Source organism: Serinus canaria, chromosome 2 (assembly GCF_022539315.1).
Source record: "Serinus canaria isolate serCan28SL12 chromosome 2, serCan2020, whole genome shotgun sequence".
NCBI classification, from domain to species: Eukaryota; Metazoa; Chordata; class Aves; order Passeriformes; family Fringillidae; genus Serinus; species Serinus canaria.
Genome location: NC_066315.1, coordinates 1421793 through 1446714, shown reverse-complemented (window position 1 = coordinate 1446714; position 24922 = coordinate 1421793). Strand labels below are relative to the sequence as shown.

Genomic DNA, 24922 nt, shown 5'->3' with positions numbered 1-24922 from the left:
GAAGGGTGTGGCTGGAAAACAGGATGGCTCCTTGTGATCCCTGGAGACAAATGAGCTCTCCTGAGCCTGGGGCAGGGAACTCTGGAATGAGCTGGATTGGAGGGATTTTAAGGACCATTCCTCCCACTCCTGCCATGGCAAGGACACCTTCCACCATGCCAGGCTGGAATTATTTGGAATTTGCCCTTCCCTAATTCCACCTCTCCTGTGTAAATCCTCATGATGAGAATCCCGTCTTTATTCCAGTTCACAGCTCCCGTCTCCATCAGTTCCCAATCCCCCAATAATCAGGATCCATCCATTCCAACCCCATGGGCAGGGACACCTCCCACTATCCCAGGTTGCTCCAAGCCCCATCCGACCTGGCCTCGGACACTTCCAGGGATGGGGATCCAAGGAGAGCCATCTCCACCTTCAGCACAATTCCAGAGCCAAGCTGGAAACCTTCCCATTGGGAATTGCTTTTCCTACACCTCTCCCCTTCCCCCCCCCCCCTCCTTTTCCTGGGATTTGGACATCATTGTGTTTTCTGTTGGGAAACATCTGCTTCCCAACACAGGAGGAACCTCTGGAGTTCCCAGGAATGTCAACAGCTCGCCACAAGTATTTTTTTTTTAATATAATTTTAGTTTTTCCCAATCCTTTCCCTGGCAGCTTTCTTACATTGGGATTTTTTTTTCCTTCAGCGAGCAAAATCCTAAAAAAAAAAAAAATATATATATAAAAAAATAAAATAAAATAAAATAAAATAAAATAAAATAAAATAAAATAAAATAAAATAAAATAAAATAAAATAAAATAAATAAAATAAAATAAAATAGAATAAAATATAAAATAAAATAAAGGGAAAAATAAAAGAGTTGGGGCCAAGTGTTGCAATGCAAAGGTCAAGTGCATGGAAGTGTGAAAATTCCCAAAGGAGCCAAGGTGCTGCTGGGCCAGGGCAGCTCCGGGAGCCAAACTGGATCCGAGCACACGGAGCTGACGTCACCCACGGACACTTGGAATTCGGGAGGGCCGGGATGAGCTCAGGGAGTGAGCTGTGGTTCTTTCCCAGGCTGAGATTAATGAGGCCGTGCCAGAACCTCTGCTCCAAACTCCTCCTCCCAGACACTTGGAAAATTGGTGTTGTTCCCAAGGTTTAGGGCTGGAGGAGGGAATTAACGCCACGGCCGAGGGGTTTTTATTTACAAGAAAATCAAAGTTCTCTGGGAGAAGGCAGAATGGGCATCCCAAACTTATCTTAATTCTTCCCCGGGAGTAGAAAAGGCAAAAAATTCTGGAAAAGGAAAATTACTTCTAATTCCTGTCTGAATTTTTTGGTTTCATGTCCAAACAATTTGGTCCTTAATAATATTCCGGGAAAGAGCCAAGTTCCAAAGAGATCCCAGATAATCCACAAGGCTTTGCTTTGCCAAAGTCTCTCTTCCCTGCCCTCTCACCATCCCAAATTTGCCTGCAAACTGTTAATGAGTTGGGGAAAAAAAAGATATTCCAAGAAGTGCTCTGATGTTTGCTCCTCAAATTCCTGGAATAAACGGGTCTGGATCCTCTGGATCCAGGCAGGATCCATCCCTTGGTGATGCTTTTGTAACAAGAGGGGATTTTTGGGCCAAAATCTGCAGCTTTTTTGCTTTGCTGTCCTTGGTATTCCTCCAGCTCTACCCAGAATTTCATCCTATGGAGGATTTTCCCAGAATAAGGAAGACTTTTTTATAATTCCTTAACAATTCCTGTTGTTGCCCTATCAGTTCTGACCAATCTAATAACAGATTAAAAAAAAAATATTCCTCCTTTTGCCTTTTTCCAGCTTTCCTGCCACCGATTTCTTTTGCTGGCACTGGAGGAGAAAAACGTGGGGAAAGGAGAAAAAACTGGGAAAGAAAATTCCATCTGTTCTCGAGACCAAAAAGAGAAATAAGGATATGAACACAGAAGGCTGAAATACTCCCTTTGGAAAGAACATTTTCATTCTTTGAACCGTTTGCAAGGAAAAAACCCACACTGATTCCAGGGAATGATGCTCATGCCCGATCCCAGCCTAATCCCAGGAGCTTCAAACCCTCAGGAAATCTCAAAAACACCATTTCTCCCCCAAACCCAAGCAGCGGCATTATTCTTCCCTGGAATTTGCAACCTGCTCTCTGCCTGCTCCGCTTTGGCCCCTTTTTTTCCACTCCATTTATTCCCAAATTTCTGCCTCCAGCACCTGTTCTCCATTAAAAGCCTCTCCAAACAAACATTCCCGGGGCAGACACGAGGAAAACTCGGAGCTGAACGTTCTGCTCCATTAACTTTCCTGAGGGGATGATGTCCTTTGTTTTTTGAGCATTGCTTTTAATGGCCCGTTAAGGATGGAGCAGCCCTGGAGTCGGATCACCCTGGAATTTCAAAAACAAGGAATTCAAAAATCCCTTTTTTTTTTTTTTTTTTTTTTCTCCTCTCCTCTCCAGCTGCAAACTCGAGGCTGTGGAGTTCCACCCTTGGTAACGAGGGGGTTTGAATTGATGGGTTTTGCTCTCAGGGCGCTTTGAGAGCGATTTTCCACTAGGAAAAAAAAAGAGGAGGAGGGAAATGTGGAAAAAACGCTGGGAGAGGACATAAAACTCCCTCAGCTGTGAAGGGGGAATCGGGGTGGTTTCACTGAATCCCTAAAAATGGGAGCTGGATTTCAGGGATGCAGCTCAGGCTCTAAATTTACGCTGGGGGGGATCCAAATGATGCAGGGAAAGAATCCTCAGCACATCCATGGGGCTGCAAATATCCCAGTTTGGAATCCAATTCCATTCTGCAGCCGATCCTTGGGAAGGAAATGCAGGATCCATAAAAATGTCACCCGAGCCACTGCCCTGGGGGCTCTGTCAGTGCCGTGGGATTCAGTGCTGGGAATTGTCCCAGATTCAGGGAGGTAGAGGGGGAAAGTATCTCCTGTGGGATGCTGCAGGATTTCTGGGAATTGTTAATCCAGGAAGGATTGGCTGAGTTCTGCAGGACTCCATTCACAGATTCCAGCTTGGGTTTTATGGGATATACACAAACCTCTTTGTCCTGGGGACATTCCCAGGCTGGAGCTCAGCCCTTATCCCTGGACAAGGGTTGGAGCAACCTGGGATTGTGGCAGGTGTCCCTCAGATGCTGGAGTTCACAGAATTCCCATAATTCCCAGAATGACCAGGTTGGAAGAGACCTTCAAGGTCATCCAGTCCAGCCCAGCCCCAACAGCTCAACTCAGCCCTGGCACCCAGTGCCACATCCAGGCTTTGTCAAACACACCCAGGGATGGGGACTCCACCACCTCCCTGGGCAGAACATTCCAGAACTTAATCATTATTTATCATTATTTTCTTTCTGGAAAACCTTTTCCCTGCTCTCCAGCCTGAGGTGGTTCCAGCTGTGGGTGTCTCTGGCTCTGCACTGAAGGCACTGAGACAGCAGTTCATGTTCACACTCAGGTGTTTATTATTCCTTATCACTAAAACAGTCTCACTGCTGGGAGTTCAGCAGCTTTTCATCAGAAGGCACAAAATGGCCACAATCTCTTGTTCCAAGGGCTTTAAGACTGAACCATCCAATTCCGAGCTGACACCTGGATTATTTTCCCTTTTAACCCCATAACTGATCCCACAGAGCCCCCAGTGCAGACTTGTCTGCCCAATTACAAAATGCCACCCAAACCCATGGAGAAGGAGGAAGAAGAAGGATGAAGAAGAAGCCCAGGATGACACCCTGTGCCCTCCATCTTGCTGCCATCCACAACACCCTAAAAACCCCAAACCCTCAATTTCTCACCCAGTGACACACCTGCACTGCTCTCTAGAATCCATTGCACACTTGTGTGGGTTCCAGTCTGTCTTGGAGTCTGGGAAACTTTCTCCATGAGTGAGGGTCAGAGTCAGAGCTGCCCTGGGGGTCAGGGCACCCCAGAGCAGGCACAGAAATATTCCCAGGGCCCTGGGTTTCACACCAGCCTGTATTTCCCTGGGTGCAGCTGGAGGCTGTGAGCTCTGGCTGTGTCAGTGCTGCTGCAGACAGAGCCCAGCCCCAGCTGAGCACAGGCACCTTTCAGGAGCTGGCAGAGGGATGGGGGCACCCCTGAGTCTCCTTTTCTCCAGGCTGAGCACCCCCAGCTCCCTCAGGGCTCCTCTCAGGGTTTGTGTTCCCAGCCCCTCTCCAGCCTCGCTGTCCCCTCTGGATGTGCTCAGTGTCCCAAGGTCCTTCCCAAGCTGAGGGCCCAGAGCTGGGCACAGCACTCCAGGTGTGACCCCAGCAGTGCCCAGGGCAGGGCAGAGTGACCTCCCTGCTCCTGCTGGCCACTCCATTGCTGAGCCAGGCCAGGAGCCATTTGCCTTTCTGGCCACCAGGGCACTCTGCTGGCTCGTGGTCAGTCTCTGCTGACCAGTGCCCCCAGGTCCCTTTGTGCCACTGCCCAGCCACACTGTCCCCAGCCTGGAGCACTGCAGGGGTTGTTGTGGCCAAAATGCAGGACTGGGCACTTGGACTTTAATTAAACTTCACCTTGTTAGACTCTGCCCATCCCTGAAACCATTCCAGGTGTCCCTGCAGAGCCCTCCTGCCCTCCCACAGACGGACACAGCTCCCAGCTTGGTCATCTGCAGATTTACTGGTGAGAGACTCAACCCCTCATCCCTGTGGTCAATAAAGACACTGACCAGCTCAGAGCCCTGAGGGACACCCCTGGTGCCTGAATTCCAGGATCTTTAGGCTCCCTTCCAACCCAAACAATTCTGGGAATCCCTGGCTCATCAAGGGCTGTTGGGAGATGGAGCCAGCAACACGGAAATGGATCCTTGGAAGCCCAGGAGCTGCACCTGATCCTTGGGATCCATGGATATGGATAGACAGGACCATGAGGCTCTAAAGGTGGGAAAGGCAGGAGCTGAACCTGGCAGGGCTTTTTGGGATATTTTGGCTGGGACTGTCACACCTGGACTTTTTTTTGGGGAGGGAAACCTGGAATAAGGAATTGTCTATAGGAGCTACAAATGAAACCAGAATTTCCTGTTTGCGTTTATCCCACCGGAGCCCTGCCCAGGAGGGGCTTCCAGAGGGGTTTTTTGGGATTTCTTGGTTAAAGGAAGCCCGGAGGTAAAATGGGATTGCAAAAATTCCCTCCAAGTCTGGACTGTTTATCCAGCCTTGGGGACACTCCGTGCTCGTCCCTCTGACCACATCCCCACGGGCTTTTCCTGGTTTATCCCTGTTGTTTGCTGTTCCTTTTGCTCCTGGAGGGATTTGTGGGAAGTCCCAGGGAAAGGGCTCTGTCCTGTGTTTATCCAGGGAAGGTCGGGATGGGCTGAGCACCTTCCCCACTGGCAACAATTCCCAGCCCAGCCCTGCTGGTGGCACTGGGGAGGGGCTGGAGAAGCATTTTTGGGATCTTCAGGAGCTGTTTTCCTTGGCTGTGCCGCCCTGGCTCCAGACTCTTCCCGTCTTCACGAGGTTTTGGGGTAATTTATGGATTATCTGTGTGAGAATGGAAGATCCCTCAGGGAATTGGGGCTTGCTGGAGTCAGCAGAAGGGGAGGGAAGGGAGGAAAGTCCAGCCTGGAGGTCCCTGCTCCACTATGCAGCGCCCTGGAAAATTCCAGCACCCCGTTATCCCACAGCAGTTCCTGGGATTTTACCGGATTTTATGGGATTTTGTGGGATTTTATGGGATTTTATGGGATACAGGCAAGTTCTTTTTGCCACTCTGCCTTAAAGAAGGAGAGGTGGACAGAGCTGCGTAAGGAACTTCAGGGAATTCCAGGAATTTCTGTGTTAAATAAAACTGGGAATTGAGCTCAAATCGCTGATTCCTAAAGTTGTTTTATCCACAGTGGAGGGGAAAACAGGGATTCTAAGGGGTGATTAATCCCTGAGAAAATAAAACATGGAAAATGGAATAGGGCAGCTGAGAAGAATTAATCCTGGGATCAGTTCTGGAGAAAATTTGGGTTTAAAATCAGGGACAATTTTGGAAACAATTTTTTTTTTTTAAATTAGTAAAAATGTCCCTGCCAGAGGAAACTGCTGGAAAAGTTAAAATATTAAATTTCAAGGAGATGCAGGTTGATTATAATTAATTAATTAATTAAAAACAGCTTCCCAAGGGATGTATAAATACAAACGTTGACCTTGGGGACAAAGGATTTTAAATTAGGAATTAATTAAAATAAGGATTTTTATTAATTAATTTATTTTCTTGTGAATCTCACCGGAAAAATATTAAAACATTCACTTTCTCCTGGATAAAAGAATTCCCAGACTTCACTCCCTGCTGGAATCCAGGCTGGGATGGGATCAAGGAGAGGGCAATGAAATTCCAGCCAATATTCCTGGCTCCATCTCCATGCAGGAGTGGTGTGGGAATGGAGATTCCTGAGGGAAGGTTTGGGAAGGTTTGGGAAGGTTTGGGAAGGTTTGGGAAGGTTTGGGAAGGTTTGGGAAGGGAAGGTTTGGGAAGGGAAGGGAAGGTTTGGGAAGGTTTGGGAAGGTTTGGGAAGGTTTGGGAAGGGAAGGTTTGGGAAGGTTGGGAAGGTTGGGAAGGTTTGGGAAGGTTTGGGGGAAGGTTTGGGAAGGGAAGGGAAGGTTTGGGAAGGGAAGGAAGGTTTGGGAAGGGAGGGAGGTTGGGAGGGGAAGGTTTGGGAAGGCGAAGGGAAGGTTTGGGCAAGGGACGTGTTGGGAAGGTTTGGGAAGGTTTGGGAAGGTTTTGGGAAGTGTTTGGGAAGGGAAGGGTTGGGAAGGTTGGGAGGTTGGGAAGGTTTGGGAAGGGTTGGGAAGGTTTGGGAAGGGAAGGGAAGGTTGGGAAGGGAAGGGAAGGTTTGGGAAGGTTGGAAGGGAAGGTTGGAAGGGAAGGGAAGGTTTGGGAAGGGAAGGTTTGGGAAGGGAAGGTTTGGGAAGGGAAGGGAAGGTTTGGGAAGGTTTGGGAAGGGAAGGTTTGGGAAGGTTTGGGAAGGGAAGGGAAGGTTTGGGAAGGGAAGGTTTGGGAAGGTTTGGGAAGGGAAGGTTTGGGAAGGGAAGGGAAGGTTTGGGAAGGGAAGGTTTGGGAAGGGAAGGTTTTGGGAAGGGAAGGTTTGGGAAGGGAAGGGAAGGTTTGGGAAGGGAAGGGAAGGTTAGGGAAGGTTTGGGAAGGGAAGGGAAGGTTTGGGAAGGGAAGGGAAGGGAAGGGAAGGGAAGGGAAGGGAAGGGAAGGGAAGGGAAGGGAAGGGAAGGGAAGGGAAGGGAGGAAGGGAAGGGAAGGGAAGGGAAGGGAAGGGAAGGGAAGGGAAGGGAAGGGAAGGGAAGGGAGGGAGAAGGGAAGGGAAGGGAAGGGGAAGGGAAGGGAAGGGAAGGGAAAGGGGAAGGGAAGGGACAGGGAAGGGAAGGGAAGGGAAGGGGAGGGAAGGGAAGGGAAGGGAAGGGAAGGGAAGGGAAGGGAAGGGAAGGGAAGGGAAGGGAAGGGAAGGGAAGGGAAGAGGGAAGGGAAGGGAAGGGAAGGGACGGAAGGGAAGGGAAGGGAAGGGAAGGGAAGGGAAGGGAAGGGAAGGGAAGGGAAGGGAAGGGAAGGGAAGGGAAGGGAAGGGAAGGGACGGGAAGGGAAGGGAAGGGAAGGGAGGGAAGGGAAGGGAAGGGAAGGGAAGGGAAGGGAAGGGAAGGGAAGGGAAGGGAAGGGAAGGGAAGGAAGGGAAGGGAAGGGAAGGGAAGGGAAGGGAAGGGAAGGGAAGGGAAGGGAAGGGAAGGGAAGGGAAGGGAAGGGAAGGGAAGGGAAGGGAAGGGAAGGGAAGGGAAGGGAAGGGAAGGGAAGGGACATTCCTTGTTTATTCCAATTTACTCTCCCTGCTGATTTTCCTTTCTGGCTATTCCCTGGCACATCCTGGGGCAGTCTGTGCTCTCATTTCCATCCTCTGTTGGAATGACCTGGCCAGCTCAGTCATTCCCATCCTTTTGTATCCCAGAATTCTGAGGCCCCCCTGATCTTCCCTCCATCAAACTCGGAGTTTCCCTGTTTTAACAGCCCCTTCTGCTCCTGGACTTTTGCATATCCAGGTTCTTTGGCATTCCCTAAAAAACTCCACCAGCTCCTGGCCTCTCCTTTTTCCAGCCCCAGAGGATTTTTTTTTCCCCTTACTTTTTCAATTATTATTCCCCAGAAAATGATCCCTCCTAATCCATGGGATTTTTCCATGCTTCTCAACTTTCCTTGGCCTCTGCTGGGGTTTTTCTCAGGATTTCTTTCCCTTTTCCCCTTCCCTCACACAGACACAGAAACAACGAGGAAACAAAGACACAGAAAATCCCATTTTTTACTGCAAAAACTCCAGGACCAAGGTGTGTTTATTGGAACAACTTCCAGTTTTACTTTGGGGAAGATTTTTCCTTGTTTCCTAGGGAAATTATTGGAATGGGAAGGAATCCTCATGGGAAAAAAAAAAAAAAAGATGGATTTTAGCAAATTTCGCTTTAATTTGGGATTTTTTGCTTTTATATCCTTAATTTTCTGTCCTCCAAAGCAGAGGAAAAAACATCAGCCAGGTTCAATTTGTTGCTAATTTCTGGGAATTCCAGAGTTTTTTCCTTAGGCTGAAGGACATTCCTGGGATTTATACTGGTGTCCCATAAACACAGGGAAAAGGTGGAGTTTGGGATGGAAAAAGGATCAACCATTTTTTGATCAATTTATTAATGGGAATAATTCCTCCCTTTTCCTCAGCTTTGTATCTCTGTTTATATCCTTCCTCCTAAAGAAATTCCCAGGGATCCATAGTTCACATTCCAGTTTCTTCTGCTGGATCTCCACAGGATCCACCCTCTTCCCACGGAGGAAGAAGGGAAACTAAACAAAAATATCCAAATATCTGTAGTGATTTAGGCACATTTTGGCGCTCTGGAATGGGAGTCTGGGCTGAAAACAAGGAGAAATTCCAGCACGTGGGAATCCAAGGCCTGTATCCAGAATTCTCAGTGCTTATCTTGTCCTGAAAGATAAAGATTTTTTTTTTTTTTTTAGAATTGGAGGAAAAAAGAAGGAACAAACAATTCCACCAGGGATCGTTCTCAGCTTATCAACAACAAGAGCTGCCAAAACACCAGGAATGATCCCAGTCCAAAACACCAGGAATGATCCCAGTCCCACCATCCCATGCTCAGCGATGGAGAAAACATGGGAAGCAGTCCCTAACACCTGGAGCTGATCCAGGTAAGAAAATTCCATCTAAAATAGTCCCAATTCCCACAGGAAATAGGAGAAAAGGAAAGGCCCAGTTTCATCCTGATCCGGAGACGCAGCTTTATCTTCCCTCCATCCCACGGGAACGGCCAAGAGATGGAGTCGTTCCTGAATGTTTGGGCTCAGCTCCAGATTCCCATGGAGTTCAGATCCCGGGGCAAAGGATCTTTGCTCCTTCCAGGGCGGACATTCTGATCCACCTCAGGTTTGGCTTTTATATTTTCAGGTTCTGAGCTGCTTTAGTGTGTGGGTCTGAGCTTCCCATCAGGGCATGGTGAGCTCTGTGCACAGAGCAGGGAGACAAAACAATTCCTGCTCCAGCTGGGCACCAAGGACAAATGAGCCAAATCTCAGGCCAGGAGCACAAACCCCGTGGGCTGGAGAGAGAAAAACAAGCAGGGTGGGAGTGCCTGGGCTAAAGCTGGGCTGGGACAATGAACTGCAAGGTGGGAATGGAGCAGAGCTGATCCCAGGGAGAGACCCCGGGAGCGCTGGTGCATTTTGGGGCCATTTTGGGTCATCTTGGGTGCAGCCCTGGCTGGGCTCTGCTGCTGCCCAAGGTGCATCCATGGAGGAGATCCTTGGAATCAATCCCTGCTCTATTCCTTAGCTCTGCCCAGCCTCTGCTCCGGGCCAGCCTGCACAACTCATTAATTCCATTTGTCCTTCCTCAAACATTCCAAGAGCCCCATCAGGGGTGGGAGGGGCACCACTGGATGACATCACCAAAGCTCATTGGCAAATCCCAGAAATGTTGATTTCCTGGGAATCACAAGCTCCCAGCTCCCTTTCCATACCCATCAAAGACCCTCGGAATTACTTCCCAGTCCTGTTCCAGTTTTCCAGCTTCCCTATGGAACTGGAACTTTTTTCCTGTGGCAAACCAAGCTTTCCATGCTCACTTGTCTTTTCTGGTGGCTGACCTTGGTTCCCATTGGAATGGGAATTTCCCAGGGCAGTGGGTTTGGATTAAGGATTGAAAACATCACTGAACAGCAAGCAGGGACCATGGATTGGGATTTCACCAAGGCTCCTGATCTTTGGGATCAAAACTTGGGACCAGTTGGAAAAGTCCAAGTTCAAAGGTAAATGCCTTACAGAAAAAAAAAAAAAAAGGATTCTAATAGGGAAAAAATAGAAATAAAGGAAAAAAAAAATAACAAACCAAACCAAATCTGGGGCTTTTTTAAGCTTGTTTATATTTTGTTAAGTTCTATCTTGGAACATAATTCCCGAATAACCTGGATGTGACTCCTACTTAACCCAGAAACAAAAGTCACCACAGCACAGCCAGGTCAGCTTCAAAACCAAACCAAAACCAGGCCTAAAAATAAACCCGAGCCGCTGGAAAAGACTAAAAACAAACAAAGGAAACCCAAAGCACCCAGACCAAATCTGAGTGCAGCTTTTCCCGGGATATCAGATTCCATGGATTGGTCAACCCCTCCCCCAAGAGCTGAGCGGGGAGAAAACCCAGGGAATGCCAGACAAAGGCAGCGGGCACCTTTTCCAGTAAAAGTGGGATGAACCCTGCCCAGGAAATCCTGGAAACAAAGCCCGGCTCCTTTGTGAGGGTGGACAGAGATGCCCTCGGTGGTGCCGTGGTTTGGATGTGTTGGACAAAGCTTCAGCCTCTTCCTGGAAACCCGATCCATTGTCAGGGGATGGTGGGAGCAAGATTTATGGAAAACCACTAATTTTACTGCCAGGGGTGTGAACATTCCTGATTCCTTCTTATCTCTTTTCCTTTCATTTTTTTTCCCCTCTCTTGTTAGCTTGGTTCTATTTCCTTGCTTTTTTAGGAGTTTGGGAGCAGGGATTTGTAAATGCACCCAGAGAATATTTTTTTTCTTGGAAGTTTCCAGTCAATCCCAAAGGAACGAGGACTTGGAAACCCAGGAGAAAGGCAGAGGAGACTCACCTGGGCTCAGTTAGCCATGATGTGTTTCACAAAAGCTGGAAAAAAAGAGGGAAAGAAGGATCAGTTATCCTGTGGAACACATAATTAACCTTTCATGGATGGGGTTCATCAGTTATGGACTTAGAATTGTCTAAAATTTGGAAATTTTGCTCCACATTTTCCAGGGATTCAAACTTTCCTGGGAATATGTTGAGAAGGCTTTCAGGGGTCCCACCCACCTTCGTAGTTGATGCAGCCGTTGGCATCTTCCTGCCCAGCCATCAATTTATCCACTTCCTCCTCAGTCAGCCTCTCCCCTGCATGGAAAACAAAATCCCTGCATCAAAATCCCCAATTCTGGAATTTAGGAAGCTCCTGAAGAAGACAAATGGGAGTGAGAGAGGAGAGGGGGACATTTCTGCTGGGAGGAATTTGGGGCGCTGACTGTTGGAAAAGCTCATTTTGGAGCTGCAGACTTGATCCGAGTTCCAAACTTGACCCAAATCTGGATCCAAATTTGAGAGTAAATTTGATCCCGAATCCAGAAAGAGAGGGAAAATGTGGAAATCCACGGGATATGATGGGCACAACTCATTTTCCTAAGAATAAGCTTGGTCTAAGTGCCAAATCTTGAAGGTTTGGGTCAGTTTTAACCAAGTCCTGACAAAAAAACTCTCCATGAAAACTCAGTTCCCATCTGAGTCTGAGGTTCCAGAAGATTCCAAGGTCAAATTTGGGATCTTTGGTATGGATCAGTGATGGGGTTAATTAAATTTAATTTTATTATTTGAATATTTGTTGCCCATTGGTTTGTAAGTCTTCATTTTGGTGAAGCAGGAGACAAACCAAGGGAATCGTTGGGATTGGCAATTTTGGGGTGATTTAAGGGAATTTGATAATCATTGGAGAAATCCAACACTGCGGGAAGGAGGGAGGGACAGGAGAAGGGAGGGGATGGGATTGGCAATTTTGGGGTGATTTAAGGGAATTTGATAATCATTGGAGAAATCCAACACTGCGGGAAGGAGGGAGAGGAGAAGGGAGGGATGGGAGCGCCTCTTGGAAGCCCAGAAAAATGGGAACAATCTGAGGGAATTGGTGGGATTGGAAATCTTGGGATAATTTTATGGTGATGGGAAGGAGGTATGTATAGGAGAACTAAAACATGAAGGGAAAAGAGGGAGGGAGAAAGGCAGGGATGGGAATTCCCAAGGGAAGGTTTTCCTCACCCAGCGTGGCCAGGACGTGGCGGAGCTCGGCCCCCATGACGGTCCCGTTCCCCTCCTTGTCGAACACCCGGAGCCCTTCCACGAAATCCTCGTAGGTCCCCGTGTCCTTGGTCTTGGCAATGTGCTGGAGCATGGGCAGGAAGGTCTCAAAGTCGATCATCTTGGAATTCATCTCTGGAAAACCCAGGGGAGATGGTAGTTTGGGAGGGATTCTGGGAATAACGACGGGATACCCGCGGTGGGGTGGAGGATCTGTGGTGGTAAATGTTGGATAAAGGGAGAGAAGAGCCTGGAAATGGAATTTTGGGGGGATTATGGGAGTGTTGGGAATAATGATGGGATACCTTCCATGAGGGGAAGACCTGTGGTGATAAATGTTGGATAAAGGGAGAGAAGAGCCTGGAAATGGAATTTTGGGGGGATTCTGGGAGTGTTGGGAATAACCATGGGATATCCAGCATAATGTGGGGATAAACATTGGATAAGAGGGAGAGGAGAACATGGAAATATGGAATACAGAAGGATGTCACTGCAATCATCACAGGCCTTCCCAGCCATCTTTTGTGGAATAATCCATGTTCTTACATCCAGGTTATCCCTTTGTTTCTCTGGACGTGTTTTTAGGAAAAACACTTGAATCCCTCCATAAATGCAATTTTAAAAGGCAAAAAATTTGTCCTTTTAAAACCCATTGATGGCCAGGGCTGTTAATTAATTCCCCTCAATTTGGGACAATTATCTCGACTCCCAGACCAATTTTTCCCCGTTTCTGCTGGCAATTCCCTGCTCCTTATCCTGAGTTACACCGCACTTGGAAAATGGAGGAATAATTCTGGGAAAACAAAGAGAGCCGGGCACCAACCTTCAGGTTTGGGCCTGCCCAGCAGTTTCATGACCTCGGCCTGGGTCGGGTTCTGCCCCAGAGCCCTCAGGACGTCTCCACATTGGGCATAGGTGATTTTCATCTCCGACTTGGGGGTCCGGTCGAAGAGGGAAAACGCTTCCTTAAATTCTGGAAGGGAAAAAGGTCAGTAGGCTTTCATTCCGTGCTCCCTCGGTCGGATAAGAGATAAACCCAGCCGAAACCTTTCCCTTGCTGACTCTGCCTGACCGTTTCGTTTTGTGGTTTGGGAAAAATGTGGGATGAGCTTTGTTATCTCCCATGTTTGTGCTCCTCCTTCCCCGCGTTTTCCGGTTCTGCCGCGGGATGGAATGGGAGAGGTCAAACGCTTCTCCCGTGGTATTTCTGTCTCAGTTAGCATCAGAAAGTTTGGAAAACAGGAGAAATCATTGCCTTGGGAGCTTCCCAGCTGCTCAGGAGCGCTCAGGAAGGCTCAGGATTCATCAGCGGCTCTGCTGATGGGAGAACCGGATCTTGGATTAAACATTGGATACCTTGAGAGCCCTGAGCCAGTGCTGGAGCTCCAGGAGCACCTCTAGGAGCTGGAAATGAGCTATGCCAGGGAAAAATACTGGGATTGTCACCCAACAAGCTGGGTATTGGTGGGGGAGGGTGAAGGTGTCTGGAAAACCTTATCCCAGGATCCCAGGATGGGTTGGAAGGGACCCCAGTGGGTCACTGGTGGCACCTCCCTGCTCCAGCAGGGCCACCCCAGAGCACAGGGCACAGGATCACATCCTGACAGGTCCGGAATATCCCCGGTGAGGGAGATCCCACAGCCTCCCTGGTCTCTGCTCAGGGCTGGGCACTCTGCCCAGGGCAGAAGTTCTGCCTCCTGTGCCGGGGGAATTGCTGGGATCAGCCCCTGCCGGTGGCTCTGGTGCCATCGCTGGGCCCCGGAGCAGAGCCTGACCCTGCTCTGACCCTCCCTGCACACAGGGACACCCAGGGACACTCAGGGGCACCCAGGGACACTCAGGGGCACCCAGGGACACCCAGGGACACTCAGGGGCACCCAGGGACATTTAGGGACACTCAGGGATACACAGGGACAGACAGGGGCACCCAGGGACACCCAGGGACACAGAGGGACACACAAGGACACAGAGGGACATACGGGGACACTCAGGGACACACGGGAGTACCCAGGGACACTCAGGAACACCCAGGGACACCCAGGGACAGACAGGGACAGACAGGGATACCCAAGGACAGACAGGGACACAGAGGGACACACAAGGACACAGAGGGACATACGGGGACACTCAGGGACACACGGGAGTACCCAGGGACACTCAGGAACACCCAGGGACATACAGGGACACCCAGGGACACCCAGGGACACTCAGGGATACCCAGGGACATACAGGGAGAGACAGGGACACCCAGGGACACCCAGGGACACCCAGGGACACCCAGGGCTGAGGTCCCTCTCAGCTGGGGCTCCTCTCCAGGCTGAGCAGCCCCAGCTCCCTCAGCCTTTCCCGGGCACCGAGATGCTCCAGGCCCTTGCTCAGCTCCAGGAGCTCCTGTCCCTGCTGTGCTGAGATTCCAGAGCTGGACACAGCACCCAGAGGAGCCCCCAGGGGAGGATCAAGGGTTTGCTGTTCCCTCAGGAACAGGGAACAGGCCGGATCTCCTGCGAGGTTCAGAGGTTTCCCATCTCCCCAAATGGAATCCCTCACTCCTGGGAGGAGCAGGATCCTGGTAAGAGCATTCCCGTGGGAGAGGTTCTCCTTTCCACCACTGATTTAATGTGGGTGTGGTGCTTGAGGGCATTGGCAGTGGTGGGGGATCAATGGTCTTAAGGATCTTTTCCAAATGGAGTGATTCCATGATTCTCATGCAGGATCCAGCAGACACTTCCCCAGACACTCCAGTTCCTCAGGCTCTCCTTTCCCTGCTGGAATTGCAGGGTCAGAGGAGGATCCCAGGGAGCGGCAGTTATCCTTTACTGTTATCCTTTAACTTCATCCTTTGTCCTTTGGTTTTATCCTTTATCCTTTGATTTTATCCTTTAACTTTATCCTTGATCCTTTAACTTCACAGTTATCCTTGACTTCCCAGTGCACCTTCCACAACTGATCCCAAAATTCCCTTTGGCTTTAAATCCCTGGATCTGCTGTTACTTTTCCACCTTTATTTCCCTCCCACATCTTTATTTCCAAACTCTGGGAATTTCTCCTCTTTTCCCTAAATCCTGATCCATTCAAACATTCAGCCACACACCCTGCACCCCAGATTTTCTCCATCTTCCCCAATTCCTTCTCTTCATTCCATCTCCCCTTTTTTTTCTGTCTTTTCCTTTGCTTCTTTCCCTCTGCCCTTCCTTCTTTGACTTTTGCTGGATTTTCCTCTCCTCCTTTCTCCCTCCCTTCCCATTTTGATCATTCCACTCCCAATTTTCCTCACTTCCTTCTTCATCCAGCACTTCCAAACAACACTGAACCTCCTCATTTGGGGCTAATTAACATCCCCTCGTTTTCCTCTTTCCACTCTCCTCTCTTCCCTCCTCTCCCGGCCTCTCTCTCCTGATTTTCCCTCCTGTCCCTGGCAGAGCCCCGATCCCTTTCCAGCCCCTCATTCCAGCAGAGGGCAATCGAGGGTTTTCCTGGGCTCCTTGCTGACCGTGGAATGGGGGCAGAGACCCCTTCCCAGCTCCTTTCCCGAAGCTCCCACAGGCAAGGAGGGTGAGGAAAACTGGGGATTATTCCCATCTCCCTCAGCTCCTCATCCATCACCTCTCTCTGACTCCCTGGGACCAAGTGCTGAGCACCATCTCCTGAAGATTCCCAATCCAGCAAAATTCCTGACAGCTCCCATTTCCAAGGTTTCAAGGTTTTTTCCTTTTTGTTTCTTTGTGGTTTTTTTTCTCTGCTATTTTAATCTTTTCATTTGCATTTGCTGACTCCATGAAATTCCCACCCATGCACCAAAACCACCTGGGTGTCCTTTGCCCTCCCTCTGGCCAGGAACCCCCTGGATATTTTCAGATTCCTAATTCCTCTCTGCCCATCTGGAGCAGCTCCTTTTCCCCCTTTTCCAGCAATTCTGGGAGCTGAAGAGGCCCAAACCCAGCGTTCAAAGCAGAACCAGGGATGGGTTTCACTCATTGCTGAGGAGCAGAACACCTAAAAATGGGGGTTTCCCACAAAACTTCACCCCAGACCATCAATTCTTCTCCTGGAGCCACTTTTTGGGGACCAAATCACCCACGGAACCTTTCAGGGAATCCTTTGTTCCACACAGCCTTTTCCTTGGCAAAAAGAAGGAATTTGGGGAGTTCCAAAAGCCCTCGAGGTGCTGCAGCTTCTGTTTCTCCCCCACCACCTCCATTTGGAATCAGCTGCCAGTGCCCCAGTCGGTGGTGATAGACCAGGAATATCCAACCCAGAGGATGGAATTTGGGAATCCCAAAGGAATTTGTCAGCTTTGGGATCAGCTGACAAGTTGGGAAACATCCAATCTTGCTGAGAGCCCTGGATCCTCCAGGGTCAGCAGAGAATGACCAAGGGAGGTGATAATTAAACATCTCTCTGATTGATTTTCCCCTGCTCTAATTAACCCCTTCCCTGATCCCGTCTTTTAGGGGCTCTCCCAAGGGTTTGAGGACCAAAGGCAAATCCTGCCAGATGTTTGATTCCATCCATCAGTTATCCCATAAAAGCCGGGCTGGTTTCTGAGGAGGAAGGGGACAGCTGCAGTCCCAGCGTTCCCAGGACTTCAGGCAGGAGGTTTTGGGATCAGTTTCTTGAGCTGGGACAAAGGGTTTGGAAACTGATGCTGATGTTTGGCTTTGAAAGGATAAAGAAATTCCATGCCTGGTGTTATTTGCTGGATTCGGGAGAGCTGGAACACATTAAGTTCTGATGGAAGGCAGGAAAAATCATCTGAAGCAGGGCTGAGGGTTTTGCTTTGAAAATTTTGGTACTGGTGGATTTTTCCCTAAAGAAAAACCTGTATTTGGGCTTTTTTTTTTTGGGGGGGGGGGGGGATAACTCCTGGAAATGGGACACAAATTCCCTGATTTCTTTTGGAGGGGAGGATTTTGAGGAGGAGAGGAAGCAAAACCAGGAATTAAAACTCAGCCTTCCCAAAGTTGTTCCAATATCCCAGCCCTGCTCATCCCGGCACTTCCCAGGGATGGATTTACTGAGCCCAGAAGAGAAGAATCTTCCTCACCTTCGATCTGGTCGGGGCTGAATTCCACCTGGACGAGACAAAAACAAGATAAGAGAACTGATAAGGAGGGGGGAAATGACTCAGATAAGAATAAATTGGTTTAGTCTCAGTTTTATGATCCGGGGGGTTTGGGAGGATTCACCTCCCGTCACCCCAGGTTGCTCCAAGCCCTGCCCAACCTGGCCTTGTCACTTGGTCACAGGAGAGGTTCAGGCTGGATATTGGGAAAAGATCTTCCCAGAAAAATCCTGGCACAGCTGCCCATGGCAGAGCTGGAGGCCCCATTCCCGGAGGGATTTGATATCCATGTGGATGTGGCACTCGGGGACAATGATGGCCTTGGCAGTGCTGGATTAATGGTCGGATCTGATGATCTTTGAGGATCTCCACCCTGGATGAGTCCATGACTCATTCCCCTTTTCCTTGGAAGGACACCAGGATGGTTTCCCTTGGGATTTATTTTTTGTTGGGAAATACCCTGTCAAAAGGAATCTTCTTCTTCGGAACTGAGTTTTCCCTGGCATTTTTTCCGTTGGGAATGGAGGTTTTAAAGCCAGGACATTCCCATCCAGGCCTCCCTCTCCACAAGGCTCCCAGTGCTGAGGTTTGCTCCCAATCCATACGGGAGACAGAGAAGATCCCATTTTTGTCCTGCCACGAGGCTACACGATCCGTGAGGATATCAAACCTCCAAATCCAAACCTTTCCAGCAGCGTGATTCCAGCTTTCCTCATCTCCAGCACTCCTGCCTTCATGGAACCATCACCTGATGGCATCAGCTGCATCCTGATCCTGCTGGATCCTTTCCCTGGTTTTTTCCTGGAGGCTCCAGGAGGGATTAATTCCACCCTTGGCCCTGCTGACGCCATTCACAGATTCCAATCTCCTGGAATTTTTATCAATCCCAACAAACCCCGTCACTCCGCACTAAGCCAGGCATAGCTAAGCCTGACATCAGTCCTGTGAATAAATCTGCTGTCACCCAGCAGTCAGGAGCTGAGCTGGGGGAAGCATTCAGACAATGGAGCCCTTCCAAGAGGGAAACAACATTCCTGGTTTTTCACAGGACACCGAGGGATCCAGGGATGAGCAGCAGGATTTGCAGGATAGTTTGGGAGGAAGAGGAGGTTGGATTTCAGAGGTTTTTTAAAATTTATTTATTTCACTGGGGTTTTGGGGGAGCTTGGGGTTTTTTGGGGGTTTTTTGACGGGCTGTTGTTTGTTTGGGGTTTTTTGGTTGTTGTTGTTTTGGGGTTTTTTTTACTGTTCCTTTGGGACACTGCTTCGGGAGACAGAAATGCAGGAGCTGGAGAGAGGCCAGGAAAACCATCAAGATCAGCATCCTGGGGCTGAGGTTACGTTTGGATTTCACCATCATGTGGGGCTTTTTCTTCCACTAAAACCTTTTTAATCCTGTTAATACACAACGTTCCCATCATCCCCTCTCCCATCACTTTCCACAGTAATTATGATGGATATAAACTCCTCCAGTGCCCTGGGACCAACATCGATCCCGTCTCCAGCAGCTCCAGCCCTCCCAAGGAAAGGGAAGCAAAAACAGAAATCAACCCTTAATTCCAGCTTTAATTCCACAGCAAAATTCCACTTCAGGAACCGGAATACGAAGCAGAATCTCTGTCAAGGTCATGCAGAGGTTGCTGCTGCATGAAATCCCCACAAAACTGTTCCCTTTTTTTTTTCCTGTTTGCTCTTAAAATTCCAGAGGGCAGGGATGGATGGGGAGGTTGGGAAGGAATTCCTGGCTGGGAGGGTGGGGAGGAAGTGGAAAGGATTTCCCAGGGAAGCTGTGGCTGCTCCGGGATCCCTGGAAGTGCCCAAGGCCAGGCTGGATGTTGGGGTTTGGAGCAGCCTGGGACAGTGGGAGGTGTCCCTGCCCATGGCAGGGATGGATTGGAATGATCCCTAAGGTCCCTTCCAACCCAAAACTCCTGGGATTCTCTCATTTTCCACAGGGAAGTTTTTGGCCCCTTTGGAAGCGGGCCTGGGTCAGAGAGGGATTATTTTGGGAATGCTGAGCCTGCCAGAGATGGGGAACAAAAGCAGAGCTCTCCTGTCACCACATTATCCCGTTATCCCACTCTCCTGTTATCCCAGTGCCTCTTGGGCAGCTCATTCCTGCTCATTGTCCAGGACAGTTCCAGGGCAAAGGCCGGGACATTTCTCCCAGAGCTGGATTTTTAAGGAGCTGGAAGTGCCCAGGGATGGAAGGACTTGCTGGGGCCTGGCAGTTGGAATTGTCCCATCCCTGGGGTGGGATGAAACCGGACAGTTCATTCCATCTCTCCCAGAATCAGCCCCTTCATCCCAAGGGAAGTTTCCCTTTTCCCAGCCTCACGTGCAGCCCCTCTGCCTGTGGAACGCTCCCAGCTCTGGAGCTGAACAGGCAAATCCAGCAGGATTCCCCATTCCTGGTGCTGCACCATCCCTGTTTTCCCTGGCTGCTCCCACCCTGGATGCTTTTCCATGCAGAAAAAGGGAAAAAGCTTTTTCCATTCCAGTATCCCAGCAGGGCTTAGCAGGGACAACAGATCCCAGAGCTCCCCCAAAAATAATTCCTGGCTGCTTTTCCCCTGGGAAAGCATGGTAAACATGGAAAACGTGGAAAACTCTCTATGGAAAAGCGTGTCCCTTCCAGGTCCTCACGTATCCCAGCTGTCTCCACGTGGATTTTGATCCCAGTCACCAGACCTGGAGCAACGTCACCTGATCCAACTTTAGCCACTGAAATGCCGGCCCCCAGATTCCCAAAATCCCCTCTCATCTCCCTTTATCCCAGCTCAGCGTCTCCCAAGGGTGACTCAGCCCAGCCAGATTTAGGAATTTGGCACCATCCCAAGGGATGGACCTCCAGAGATTTTCTCCCTGTTTGTTTTTTAGGATTTAAATCCAATGATCCATTTTCCCGTGGTTAAAGCTCTAGGAGCCATTCCCACTTTCTGTGCCCCCAAAAATCATTAATTAATCCCATTTTTCAGATTATTTTTCATGGAAGCAAAACATATTCCTGGGAAAATGCACCTCCCTCTTAAAAAGCTTCCGGGTGGGAATGAATTAAATGTAAGGAAATGACAATTTTTGGTACCAAATCTTTGCAGGACAATTTATTCCTCAAAATAAAAAGTTCAGGGATCATCCTAGAAAAACACTTCCTTAAAAAAATATTTTCCAAGGAATGAGCCCAACTCTTCTGGAAAATAAATTCTTTTGGATGAGCTGTAAACAGCATCTAGTTGCACCCACTCTTGGAAATTTGGGGAATCTTTGGAATGTCGAAAATGTCGGAGCGTTGGCTCCAATCCAATGGGAACGTGCAGGAGAGAAACTCCAGAAATTTGGGATCACGGCTTCAGGTAAGGGATGGATCCCACATTTAGGCCCCTGGAACTGGAATCCCAACACACACCAAAAACCAGACCTGGAGCATCCAAAGGTGAGAGGGAAAAAAAAAAAAAAGGGAAAATCTGGCATGATTCCAGGTGCCAAATAAGATCCTGGGATCATCATCAGGACTGGGAGAGGTGGGAAAATTCCAACAAGGAGCACCTTGCCCTACCCCAGGAATATTTTGATTTTGAGACTCTTTAGTGGTTAAGAAAAAAAAAAAAAACAACCTCTCAAAATTCCAAACACAACCAATAAAATCTGGGAATAAATAGAAATAATTTGAGACATTCCCATAAAAGGAAGAACTTTGAACATTTTGTTTGGATACCAGGTTGTTTTTCCTGCTTTTTTTTTATCCACAGTTGGTGGAAATGAGAATGGATTTCATCCTGCAGTGCAGAAATTGGGATATTTGGAGAATTCCAACCCTTATTAAAGCATTTTTTTCCAAACATTGGGAAGGGATTCTGGGCTCCAGCAGAGCTGGATTTATGGAGCAGGAATTTGCACCAACAGACAAGGGCATTCCTGACCAAATGAAAGAATTCCCAGGAAAACTTCTCTGGGAAATATCCCCTCCCCTCTCTCTGAGGTTGGGAAAAAAATGCCCCAGACTCCAACTCTGTATTTCCCAATTTCCCTGATCCAGTATTTGGGAATGGGATATTCCCTGCAGAAATTGGGATTTGTTCATTGTTTGGGAATTCCAGACCAACTTTTAGCACCTTCAAAATGGGATAAGAACTCTGTAATTTATTTAATGTTTATCACATAAATGTAACCTTCAACATTCCAAATTGTGCCAAAGGGAAAAACAAACGTTTCCATGAAAAATAAGAATTTTCCCAAAGAACTGTGCAGAGTAAGTTTAAAAAAAAAAAAAACAGGAATTAATTTTTTTTCCAAGACGAAAAATAAATACGTGGAGTGTGGAATTGTTTTGATTAAAAAATAAAGATTTTTTTTTGAGTGATGCCAATTTGGGTTTGGGGTTTTTTTTAATGACAACTCATCCCTGCTGCCCTTGATCCCATAATGTCCCAGAATCCCAATGGATATTCCCACAAAGTCACGGCGTCCTGGCTGGAGCTCCCTGTGCCACCAAGGGAAGCAATTCCCTTTGTCCCTGTCCTTTTCCAGAGCTGGAATGTTGAGCATGGAGCTGTTGGAGGGAGCTGGATCCCATCACAAACCTCTCTTTCAAGGTCATGGAATTGTTCTGGAGTTATTCCCTTCAAAAATTCCCCAAAAATAAATTCCTTGGGACTTGATTTCTCGGTATGTTACAAATCCTTGCTTCTTTTCACCAGCAAATAAAAATTTACTGGGAATTTGGGATTCAAGGCAGGAAAACGCCCCTTCCAGGATTTGTCCCAAATCCTGAGCTGTGGGACTTGGGACCACGTGGAAGAGGGGAAGGATTTGATCCATGAGGAGACAAAGCAGCTTCTTCCCTTTCTCACATAATTCCCAGGTCTTCCTGAGGGAAAACTGCTTTTTGGGGATCCAGGGATATTTATCAGTTGGGAATGTTCCCCTGGAGAGGAGAAGGCTCCAGGGAGAGCTCAGAGCCCTGCCAGGGCCTGAGGGGGCTCCAGGAGAGCTGGGGAGGGACTGGGGACAAGGGATGGAGGGACAGGACACAGGGAATGGCTTCAAAGTGAGAGATGGGAGATTGGGAATTGGGAATTCCTGGCTGGGAGGGTGGGGAGAGGCTGGGATGGAATTCCCAGAGCAGCTGTGGCTGCCCCTGGATCCCTGGAAATGTCCCAGGCCAGGCTGGACGTTGGGGCTTGGATCAAGCTGGGACAGTGGAAGGTCCCTGCCCATGGAATGGGACTGGATGGGATTGAAGGTCTGTCCTAATCCAAAGCATTCCAGGATTCTGGGATTCCCTGATCCTGTGATTGTCTGCTCCAAATTCCCACTAAAAAGAGATCCTGCAAAGCTCCTCTTCTTTTTCCAAAGGCAATGCCCTCTCTCAAAGGAAAATTCCCAAAAGACAATTCCCAAAGGATAATTCCCAAAGGACAATTCCCAAAGGGCAAACCCTTTCCCCAAAGGACAATTCCAAAAGGACAATTCCCAAAGGACAATCCTTTCCCCCAAAGGACAATTCCCAAAAGACATTCTTTTTCCCCAAAAGGACAATTCCCAAAGGACAATTCCCAAAGGACAATCCTTTCCCCCAAAGGACAATTCCCAAAGGCAATGCCCTTTTCCAAAGGGCAATTCTTTTCCCTAAAGAACAATTTCCAAAGGACAATTCCCAAAGGACAATCCCTTCCCCCAAAGGAGAATTCCCAAAGGACAATCCTTTTCCCCAAAAGACCATTCCCAAAGGACAATCCCTTCCCCCAAAGGAGAATTCCCAAAGGACAATCCTTTTCCCCAAAAGACAATTCCCAAAGGACAATCCCTTTCCCTAAAGAACAATTCCCAAAGGACATTCTTTTTCCCCACAGGACAATTCCCAAAGGACAAAGCCCCACAAAGAAATCCTCCTGTGCCTTGCAGAGTTCATCCCTCCTGGCTCATTCACATTTCGGCCCAAACCCAATTCCCAGCTGATTTTTGAGGATATCAATTCCCAGTATCCCACTCCTCCAGCAGCTCCAACGCCACCCCAGGATGGATCCACCTACTTTGACTGAAGCTGGGTTAAACTCCACTTCTTTCTTGGGCTCTGGCTCCGCTGGCTTAGGCGCCGGTTTGGGCTCTTCCTTCTTAGGCTCGGCCTTCTTAGGCTCGGGCTTCTTGGGAGCCATGGCTGATTTGGGAAGGAGAGACGGAGAGGGTGGGAAAGGCAGGAAAGAGGAGCTGCCGCAGGAAAAATCCCGGGCTGGAGTGGGCCTTTATCCCCTGGGGAAGTGCCACATTGTCCCTCCCAGACCTGTCACATGCCACCGCTCACAATGGGGCCACGGCTATAAAAGGACAAGACTGGCCCCGGCTATTTTGGATCCGGCATTGTTCCCAATTAACACTTCCATGGAAAAGAGATTTTGGGGGGTTTAGGCCGAGCCTGGCACCGGCTCAAACATTTTCGCTGGGCAGGGACGAGGGGGAGGCTGGGTTACGATCCAGGTGCTCCGATGGGTTTGGTCCTTGCCAGGCCCATCCCGAGTGACATTCCCGGCTCCTGAGTGACATTCCCAGCTCGCTTTTCCAGGCTGGATGGCCCCCCTGGCCTTTGTCATGCAGAGATAAGCCCAGGTTTATATTTAGAGCTGAGGATGGGGCTTTAGGGAAGCTGAAGCATCCACGCGGTGTCAGCTGGCACAGGGAGAATTCCCGTCTCGGATCACACGCTGCCCTTCTCCTGGGAAGGGGCCCAAAAACCGGGATGGCTTTGAGGAAAATGCATCCAGGAGCAGGGAGAACCCAGCCCCCCGCTGGAAGTGCAGCCTCATCCTGGATTTTCCAGCCCTTTTTAGGGACTCGAGTGCCAAATTCCTGTCCCAAGGACTGAGATAAGAGCTCCCTTTGGAGCTTTCCTAATTCCAGACTCACTTGGGTTGGGAATGCTTCCCCTCAAAGCAAAATGCAGGGAATAATTCCCAGATTCCTGTCGTTTTTCCAGGATGTTTTCCATTTCCAGGTCCTTTTTTTTTCACCAGGAGCACCCTTTGGCAGAGGGGCGCTTGAACATTCCTTGGATTATTTGTATTTTCCCAAAAACCTGGAACAAAGCAGCCACCCACTAAGTCACAGTGTACTTGTCAGGGGATCCAGGCTGGAATTCCAATAAATATCAGTGGATGGATGAATCTCTTGGAGCTCCTTTTGGTGTCATCCTGGATATCCACAATCCAAACCCCTTCCATGCTTTTCCTGGATCCTCCCTCTTCCCGGATATCCTTCAGGTGGCAAAGCCCCACTGGAAAAGTTTTCCTGCAGGTTTCTCCTTCCCATTTCCCCATTTTCTGCCCAACAGGGATTAGGACAGGGAGGTTTCTGGGATCAGAAGGGATCCCCACAAACTCTGCACGCTGGAGATATCCTGGGGAAGAAACAGAACCGTGGGATCACTGAATCCATGGAATGGTTTGGGTTGGAAGGCACCTGGAAGATCATTTATCCCATTTATCCCATTT

At 49.0% G+C, this 24922-nt stretch overlaps 1 protein-coding gene and 2 long non-coding RNA genes across 3 annotated transcripts in view; 2 read left to right on the top strand and 1 right to left on the bottom strand.

Moving 5' to 3' along the window:
- Positions 1–4773: 4773 nt before the first annotated feature.
- Positions 4774–24922, top strand: part of LOC127059230 (uncharacterized) — a 54103-nt gene continuing 33954 nt past the window's right edge. The window contains exons 1-3 of the long non-coding RNA XR_007776862.1: positions 4774–4881; positions 6259–6476; positions 6959–7008. This is a non-coding gene — a long non-coding RNA (uncharacterized LOC127059230). The remainder of the gene's footprint in view (positions 4882–6258; positions 6477–6958; positions 7009–24922) is intronic.
- Positions 8233–11123, top strand: LOC108961448 (uncharacterized). The gene is made up of 4 exons (XR_001989749.1): positions 8233–8310; positions 8990–9413; positions 10163–10293; positions 11011–11123. It is a non-coding gene; the product is annotated as an uncharacterized LOC108961448 (long non-coding RNA).
- MYL3 (myosin light chain 3) lies at positions 8268–23665 on the bottom strand. Its single transcript, XM_009085745.4, has 7 exons — positions 23471–23665; positions 17421–17448; positions 13200–13349; positions 12338–12511; positions 11348–11425; positions 11130–11164; positions 8268–8957 (listed from the first exon to the last, which is right to left on the bottom strand). The coding sequence occupies exons 1-6, from the start codon at positions 23591–23593 to the stop codon at positions 11136–11138; spliced, it is 582 nt and encodes a 193-aa protein (XP_009083993.1). The 5' UTR covers positions 23594–23665; the 3' UTR covers positions 8268–8957; positions 11130–11135.